This window comes from Aptenodytes patagonicus, chromosome 2 (genome assembly GCF_965638725.1).
Source record: "Aptenodytes patagonicus chromosome 2, bAptPat1.pri.cur, whole genome shotgun sequence".
NCBI classification, from domain to species: Eukaryota; Metazoa; Chordata; class Aves; order Sphenisciformes; family Spheniscidae; genus Aptenodytes; species Aptenodytes patagonicus.
This window is the reverse complement of record NC_134950.1, coordinates 27,035,701-27,044,938: the sequence shown is the minus strand read 5'-3', so window position 1 is coordinate 27,044,938 and position 9,238 is coordinate 27,035,701. Positions and strand designations below refer to the sequence as shown.

Below are 9,238 nucleotides of genomic sequence, written 5' to 3'. Positions count from 1 at the left end.
TGTATCCATTCTTGCTAAGAGTATTTTGCCACTCCGTTGAACATGCTGGCCCATCCCTTTGGGACTAAGGATTATCTTCTTGTACTCATCAGATTGTCATATGTTACGGCTTTCCTGAATGCCTCAAGCTGCTTCTGTACGTGATCACTACTACTAGTTTTTGATGACAGAGACTGTTCTCCTTTAAATCATAATTTCTGGACAATGGTAGCAAAAGCAACCTCAGAGTAAGCATAACTAAGGAAACTAGCTATATTCTGTATCAACACCACAAACTGCAGGATTGCCTTTGTTATTCTTTTACTATATGGATGGTACTTAGAAAGGAAGAACAATAATTCCAGCCATGTAATTATAGACTCTGATGTGTCCTTTATACTGAAAGTACAGTGCCTCCAAACCATTAAATATCTAAAGTTATAAACCCCTTATCAGGAAATGCTGTCACCACACCATGCACCTGTACCACCTCTTCAGGCAAAATCAGAATATAATGCCTATATATACACATCCCAATTTGGGGGGAGGAACCCAAAACACCAACCAAAACATACTAGCAAGATAACAGCTATAAACTGGGAATCAACTGTCCTGTTAACCGTCTTATTATTTAACTGATGTACTGGCATCCTTTCCTAATTTCCCTCTGCTTCAGATCATCTATGCATACTGTGAAGTACAGCTTTTGTCTTTATAGACCTTTAAAAAAACCCACTTTTTTGGCCTATCAATCAGACATTTCATAGAGTAACCTAGAGTAGTCATAAACTCTAATCTGGCTTTAAATTAAAGACAAATTAGCTATAGGGCAAACAAAAAACATTTTGAAATGCCTTAATTATGACCTCTGCCATTATAAGCTTCGTGACTCTTTTTATGCATTCACTGGGGGGGGGGGAAGTTCACCATCCCAAAAATGAATGGTACCTTACCAGCAATTACTCAAACTTTCTCAAGAACAGGTAATGCTTCTTCTAAAAGATAATCTCACACTTAACCAGCAAAATACTTACTAAATTCCCTTATCCTTCCAGCCTCCAAATCCTTTTTTTAATTACAAGAATTCATGTGTGTGTACCAACACTACTCTAGAAGCACGGTAAAAAGTTTACCAATTTATTGTCAGTGTTTGCAATCTCCTGTTGTGTAGTAGCTAGAAGAACTTTAAAACAAACAAATCATCTGAAGTTGATTAACTGGAAAAGTTACTTGCATTCACATTTACAAAACAGCTGATAATACAGAGACAAGAATTAGTAGTAAAGATGTTAGCTTAAAAAAAAATCACGAAGTTTTCAACAGCATGATTAGGTCAGTCAGGTTTATTCTGAGGACTCTTGTAAAACTTCTTTATTTTCCCTGCAAGTCTTCTGACTCCTTGATCACTTTTATAGCAACTATGAAATAAACGCACCAATCTGTTGTGGATTTTTTTAATTTTAATTCCATTTAAATTCAGAGGAGGATTCAGAACAGTACGCTTCTGAAACTAATACCTACCAGACAGCAAAGAAAGGTATGTAAGTGTTCAGAATTTGAAAATCTGGCCACATTTAAGTTTCTTTGCTCAGAAGAATCTACACATACAGGCTTAGCGTTATCATTCTCATTCAAAATGCTTTTTTCCTAGCACTTAAAACAGATGACAAACAATATGCAGGAGAAATGAAGCTACACTGGCCTTTTAAAAAACACAGAATAAAAAAAAAAATCTCTTGATTTTGTTTGCTTCTACTTAAAAGAGTTTATGTGGAAGTTTAGTAATGATGATGACTTTACATAAACAAAGTAATTAAGGTCGGATGAGGCCTTGAATAGCCTGTTCTAGTTGACGCTGCTTTGAGAAGGGGGTTAGACTAGAGACCTCCAGGTCCCTTCCAACCTCAACTACTCTATGAATCTATGATTTTTTTGGTATTGCCCAAGCAAAGGTTAAAACAAGTTTTCATCACCAAGTTGCAACTTTGTTGTCTTATGTTGAGAGGGGACTAAAACTTCATAGAATTCTTTAGAACTCCAAGTACTATCTTGTACAGTTGCAATGTCAACAATGGTACAAAGTCCTTATCCACACAACCAAAGTCTCTGACTAAGCCTGAATGTTGAAGATGCAGTTTTTCCTCAAACTGGCTAGCTTTTGTTTCTTCCCAAAATTTAAATATGCTGGTACCAAACCAATCAAAGCATTCTAAATACTGACATAAGCATTTATTTTCTTACATAAGAAAGTAACATAGTTGGTTGTCAGCTTGGTTGCCAGTGACAGATGTTAGTTAAAACTAATCAGAGATTGACCTGGAATGCATCCAGACATCATTAGCAAGTTAATATTCATATTACAAGCATGTGGAGATAAAATAAAGACCACTCCGAAAGCCCAGGCTGAAGTTGGAATTCTTGGTCTAATTCCAAGGTTCATTTTCTGTCTCAAGGTACTACAGTGAGTGAGGAGAACAAGAAAGCCTATCCAACTGATTAATACAGATTTTGCAGTCTTTGTAAACCACGTATTCATTGCTGTGGTAGACAAACTGTAGTAGCATCATTCTCACCGAGACCCAGGTATGCTATGCTGAGCATAATAGTTGGGATCATTAACTATACAAGTTTTAAATATAAGACACACGTTTAATGGCAATTTCTTTTTTATTTAAAAAAAGTTGCAAAGCCAGCTAATGTGAACAGGAAGCTCTTTTCTCTTCTTTCAATAGGAATGCCTGCAACCACATGAAACCGAACAAAACCTGAACAGTTTACACAAAAAAAAACCCCATTTTTTAATTTTATTAAGCTAACCTCAGTAAGAAGCGTTATCTATTAATGCAGTAGCACTGAAGTTCTTCTATTTGAACCGTTTATGTGGTAAATCAACCAGCACTTACATTTTTATTTGATGCAAAGTCATGAGACATGGAATTACAGCAAACTAAAAAAAACCCAAAGCATTACAACTCCATGCCTTTACACCTTGATGTAAGACATTCAATGTCCTCCAGAATTTCTGGGCTCTTCTCTGCAACAAGAAGTAGGCACAATACAGTTCTCATATCTTAACCATACAGAGATTTCAACCAAGAGCTAAACAACTGAACTAGATATTATTTACAACCGTTGATGGAAACAGTTTCTTCTGCATCTTTCAGTAATTAAAAAACTGAAAATAACTGTCAATACTGTCAAATCTAGACTGTTTTATTCTAGAGCATCTTTTCCTCCTTTACAGCAAGCTCAACTTAACTTTCCGTGGACCAATTGGCCTATCATTCAGTTCATTAATAGCAGCCATAGCTTCCTCATAGTTTGTCATAGCAACGATGGCATCACCCGAAGGTAATCCTTGTTCGTTATACTGTACAGAAACTGACTCTGGTATGACTCTGTAGCCATAGAAAAAGTCCAGAATCTCATTAGGGGTAGCTTTAAAAGGTAAATTTTTCAATCGAATAGGAACAACACGTTCAGAACCACCACTGAAATTTGGATCCGGCATAAATCTTCCTTCAGGAAAACTTCCCATTTTATTATTCCCAAACTCCATTCTGCCAAAAGGTTCACTGTCACCACCAAAATCTATGAGGGGTGGTGGACCTCTAAAATCCTTAGGAGGGCACATGAAGTCCTCAGGGGGGTGCCTAAATTCAGAAGGATGCCTGAAGTTCCCAGGGGGACCAAATGAATGCATGGGTGGCCCCTGTGGTGGCCCAGATGGTGAACCAACTGGACGGGAAAGCTCACCTCTGTTATACGGATGTGAATGACTCTGCATTTCATTTGGTGCAGACAATGGTACAGTTACACCAAACTTCTGCATCTGCTCTTCCGATATAAGTCTTATTAATACCTCCGTTCCCAAGAATCTTCGACGATTTAAATTTTCTGCTTTCATGGCTTGTTCTTCAGATTTAAACTTCACTAATGCTTCTCCCAGCCCAACTCCTTTGTCGTCATAGAGCAAGTAAATATCATCTTCATCAATATCAAATCTCGCAAAGAACTTTTGCACTTCAATTTTCGACACATCAAATGGAAAATTCCTTACATAAACACACATCTTAGGGCCAGAATGACCTTCCCGATAACTTTTTTCTGGTATGGCCTGTCCAGGATGATCTCTGTCCTGGGATCTTTTCCTCTCACAAGAATCAATTATTTTCAACATTGACTTTCTTGAAATTGGAAAAATGTAAACGGAACGATTGAGAAGAACCTTTCTATGACATTCCAAAGCAGCCTGATAATCTCTCTCACTCCTTAACATCACAAAGGCATCTCTAGTCCTCCTCTGATGCTTATCCGTTAGAAGCTTGATTTGTTTGCTGCATATATCCAGATCAGGGAAAAAAGCTCTCAAATCTCTCTTCTCCAGATTAGTAGATAGATTTCTTAAGTGTATGTAATATTCCTGGTTGGGAGGTGAACGAGACCGTGTTCTTTGTCTCCTTGGTGATCTTGAATGAGAATGCTTCCTTGAATGCATGTAGCCTGAACTTCTTGGAGAACGGTCTTCGCACAAAAAGCGATCGATTTCATTTGGCATGTCTACCCTCCCACCATATTCAATCCACCGTTCCTCTGTAGATGGGCTTATTTCTATAAACCTCTGACCCATGTATTGTCTATGACGTTTAAGTCCTTCTAAGGCATCACCAGGCGTAGCAAATTTTACCAAGCAATCACCATTGTTTAAACCATTGCGATGCTTTATCAGAATCACTCCATCCACATGTATCCCAGAAAGGAAAGCGCGTACTTCATCTTCTGTTGCAGAGTAAGGTATACCACGTAGAAATAAGTAAAGATCATCTGGGTTAAATGGATGAGAATCCTTTCTCAACTGGTAACTTGATTTAGGCATACCTATATCACCACGTCTTGTGCCATTGGTATGGAAACCAGCCTCCGGATGATTTGGTGGACCGTAACCAGGTTTACTTATTCCTTTTGGAAAAGCCGTGACTACATGTGGAATGTCTCCAACACCTGATGCACCAGAACCATTAGTACCTGTTCTTCTAGAGCCAGACATAGTTTCTCGTCCCCCACGGTCAAATCGTTTCCGGCTCATTTCTATGGTATTCTGCATTTCTGCCTTGCTGCTGAGAAAGAGCTCTATGCGCGAGTCCTTGATAAACCCTCCTGAACAGCTCATGGCACGCCGTGCATCTTCGTCTGTTGCAAATATAATAAAAGCCTCCCCAATCTCTCCTCCAATAATATGCACACCTCCATCAGGAATATTCAATCCCAAGAAGAAACGACGAATATCTGCAGGACCCGCAACAACAGGAAGCCCCTGTAAACGGATGACTACAGCCATGCTGAGCTCAACCCACAGCAAAAATCACCTGCAGACAAAAAGGTACACATGATAGCACGTCTTTAGTACTCAGCTATTACAGTATCTTAACACTTAAGAAGCTAGAGCCTTTTTAATGAATGTCCTTGTCTCAATCAAGAGAGAAGGTATCAAAAAGCCCACAAGTTCACAAGAACAAGATTAAAACAAGATTCACTAAAGTTGATTAGTCAGAACAGTTAGCTACTCCACCGGCACATGTGCACAAGTCTATCAATATTCCCTATCCTAAGGGCAACAAAATCCACCTAAGTCACTCCTCACCATCCACGATACCTAAAGAACACCTGAAGTCTTTCACGGCATAGTTACTGTATGCCAGAGATCTCTGCCCAGTCCTAAGGAACAGAAAAAAAAAATCCTGTTTACTTTTGAACAGGACACTTGTGATCGTAACACAGAAAATACTAGATGATAAAAGGAGAAAGGAAAAAGGATAACTACGTCACTGGAAAATGAAGTAATTCACCAAAAGTGATGACTTTACTGCTTTGACAAGTTGCTCTACCCAGTGATCAGTTCTGTTCAATAATGTATGTTTTCTCAGCGTTCAAAAATGTTGTCTCTTTCATGTAGTCAGAGTATTAACTGCAGCAGCCACATGCACTCAGGAGAGCATATCCTAGTTCCCAGCCACAAGTCTGTGAGAAAAAAAGGCCGTGTATGATCTTGTGACAATACTCAGTGAGAAGTGTTAAGCTTTTGGCAGCTTACCTGTTTCTGCTTTGAAGACCTGATAAATTCTGTAAAATCAACTTAACTGTGGAAAGAAAACGAAACATAATTAATAGCTGATATCTGTACTTCGCTTTATATACTGTGCTACACTGCTGCAGCTCATCCATAGCAGTGGCTAATATTAAAGCTGAGCCTGTAATGAACGCACAATTTGGGATACTATGAAGAACTCCTTCCATGTTCCAAGATGCTATGCACTGCATCTTTGCGTTTCCATTTTAGAAGTAAAAGAAATTCAAAATTTAAGTTGACTTCTGCAAATGATGAAAACACGATGAGATTATTTGGTCATCAGTTGTGCCACACTGAACTGTTGAAATGAAACAGACTGACAGTAAATCGAGGGAAAAACTCTCAGTTCAATTCTTTTGAGTCCTTGAAAGATGCGCAAGTCCATCTCAAGATTACAGTACGTGTCCATTCTTCTGAAATCCACCTGCTTTCAAAGTTCACAACAAGAGTATGCTACTCACCAGTCCAGCACTGCACTTAGTGTACACAGTGAAGACAATCAAATGAAAGAGCAAAAATATCCAACAAGGAGAAACTTCAGGGAGTACTTCAATTTACAAAGCAAATTTCAGTATTTTACTTGTATGTTTACTGCCTTTCAAACGTAAGAACAAGAATCACTTTAATACACTGACTTGAACATATCCTGATTTTCAACGTTACCTAACTTCACACAATACATTACACAGCACTCAGAAAAAACACAAGCTTCTGTAGCAAATGACTACATCACTTAAAAAAAAAACAGGAGCCCAATGCTCCAGTGACACGTGTTTGTGAATATCCCTTGTACAAACCCCTTGCTCAATAACAAACGTAAAGCACTAGATCCTGATGCCAAGTTATCTATTGATCACAGTAACTATCACTTCACCTGAGCTTAGCAATACAAGAGCAAAGCCCAAATTCTGTAACTAACGGATTCTACATCACTTCTACTTCAGCACTTTGTAAACACAACAAACCAAAACCAACTGCCTACTTAATAACTGCACTGAAGATCATCTGCTCTCTGTATTTTTGTGGTGGGTTGACCCCGGCCGGCAGCCAAACACCCACACTCCTCATCCCCACCAGCGGGATGGGGAAGAAAATAGGAAGAACAAAGTCAAGAAAACTTGTGGGTCAAGATAAAGACAGTTTAATCAGTGAAGGAAAGAGAAAAAAGTGAAACAAAGGAAATCACTCACCACCTCCCACAGGCTGACTGACGCCCAGCCTGCCTCCGAACAACAACCACCTTGGAAGCCAATAAAAAAAAAAAAAAAATCGCCCCAAAAAACCAAAACAATCAAACAAAAACATTCTTCTTCCTCTGCCTCAGATTTTGTTGCTGAGCATGATGTTACATGGTATGGAATATCCCTTTGATCAGTTTGGGTCAGCTGTCCCAGCTGTGTCCCCTCCCAGCTTCTTGCCTACTCCCAGTGTACTTGCCGGGGTGGCAGAGCTGGGGGGAAAAAGAGAAAGCCTTGACACTGTGCAAGTGCTGTTCAGCCACAGTCAAAGCACTGATATGTTGTCAACACTCTTTTAGCCACAAATCCAAAACACAGAACTGTATGGGCTGCTATGAAGAACGTTAACTCCATCCCAGCCAGACCCAGTACACTTTTTAATGTATCTTCTCAACAGATGTGACGGCAATGCCAAAAAGCAAGGAGAATTCAAGGGCAGAATTTTCTTATAGGACCTCCGTGTCTTGAAAAATCAAATCCGACGCCCTGCTACTTCATGATGTATTTAATCTGTAGTATTTCTGAATTTCATAACTCTGCATTCTTATCCCAATTTTTAAACAGCATTCAGAACAGATCTCCTCAGTATTTCTTCGGTGATAAACGGCAAGTTCTCCACGATGTACCATGGATACAACATACAACTTTCAGTGGTGAAAACTAGACACAGTGATTCCAGGTCATAATGTAATATTTAAGAAGTCCACAAACAGAAATGCAAGTTCAAATAATAGGCTTTTACTGACAATCGAGCATTGGTAGAAAGTATACACAAGCCATCCAACAATTTAAAGTGAATGACCAAAGAGAATGACTTTGGGATGAAAGTGCCACACAAAACTAGGACCAATTCATTAACTGAGCAAGGACTTCAGAGAACAAGTATTTAGATAATAAATAGATTGACAGCTTCTTGCCACCAATTTAAAAGCACAGAAGCGTGTACACCGCTTTAAGAAATTTTATATTTGAACCGAGTTAACTAGAAAACAGTACTATACCTATACTTCCGCAGCAAATTCCAAATGCCATTGAAACTTCACTAAAAAAAATCCCCAACTTGCAAACATTGTAGGAAACTAAGCCTGCACTAGACTAGTATTTTTACCACAACGTTGAGAGATTACATAGCCTGCATGCAGTGAGCACACAAGCTAGAAAGAACACCCACAGAAACATCCCAACTATAAAACTGCACCAATAACTGGTGGATCAGAAGACGACTTCTCATTCTATTCTTCAAAATAAGCCTTAACAGCCGAAGTAAGCTGTTGCTAATGACCGTTTTCACATCGCTGAAGGAAGATGCGGGTAAGCTCTGCAGCTGGGCCCGCTACACGGCTGGCTTGAGCACGGGGCCGCTTCCCAGCGCTGCGAGCTGGAGAAAGGGAAGCGCCCCGCCGCCGGCAGCACCGCTGGAGGGCCGGCCCGCACCGGCCCTTACACCGCTCCGACCACAGGCGGCGCAGCGCAAGCCCGGAAAGGGCCGCCGGCGCCGGGATGGGGAACAGGGAGTGAAGGGGACGCAGTGAAGGGGAGGCCGCCCCGCGCCAAAGGCGCTCCGGCCCCCCAGAGACCGCTTGTGGTCCGACCCCGCGGAGAAGCCCGGCCTCCCCGCGGGACAGGGCTGAAGGGAGGCACCGGGGAGGGAACGGTGATGGGCAGCCAGGCGGCATGAGGAGGCCGCGGCCCGAGGAACCGCCGCGCAGCGGTTCCGCGAGGGTTGGGCGGCCGAGAACCAGCTCACGGCGCGAACCCCGCGCCCTCGGTTACACGCAGCGCCCCAGGAAGCCGGGCGCTCTCCCTCACGCCATCCACCCACCGGACACGCCACTAGGACAGGCTCGGCGCCGAGCCCCGCTCCCCGCAGTTCCCGGCACAGCACCACCAAGAT

The 9,238-nt window shown here is 41.2% G+C and overlaps 1 protein-coding gene across 3 annotated transcripts; it reads right to left on the bottom strand.

Annotated features, from left to right (window-relative positions):
* Positions 1–2,627: 2,627 nt before the first annotated feature.
* RBM12B (RNA binding motif protein 12B) lies at positions 2,628–9,237 on the bottom strand. 3 transcript variants are annotated; one of them, XM_076329421.1, is made up of 3 exons: positions 9,167–9,237; positions 6,071–6,116; positions 2,628–5,345 (listed from the first exon to the last, which is right to left on the bottom strand). In XM_076329421.1, exon 3 carries the CDS (start codon positions 5,315–5,317, stop codon positions 3,218–3,220), a length of 2,100 nt encoding a protein of 699 aa, XP_076185536.1. In that variant the 5' UTR covers positions 5,318–5,345; positions 6,071–6,116; positions 9,167–9,237; the 3' UTR covers positions 2,628–3,217. The 3 variants fall into 3 exon arrangements, with proteins under 3 accessions (XP_076185536.1, XP_076185539.1, XP_076185537.1); XM_076329424.1 differs by lacking the exon at positions 6,071–6,116; XM_076329422.1 differs by lacking the exon at positions 9,167–9,237 and having other exon boundaries at positions 6,071–9,144.
* Between the last annotated feature and the right edge of the window lies 1 nt (position 9,238).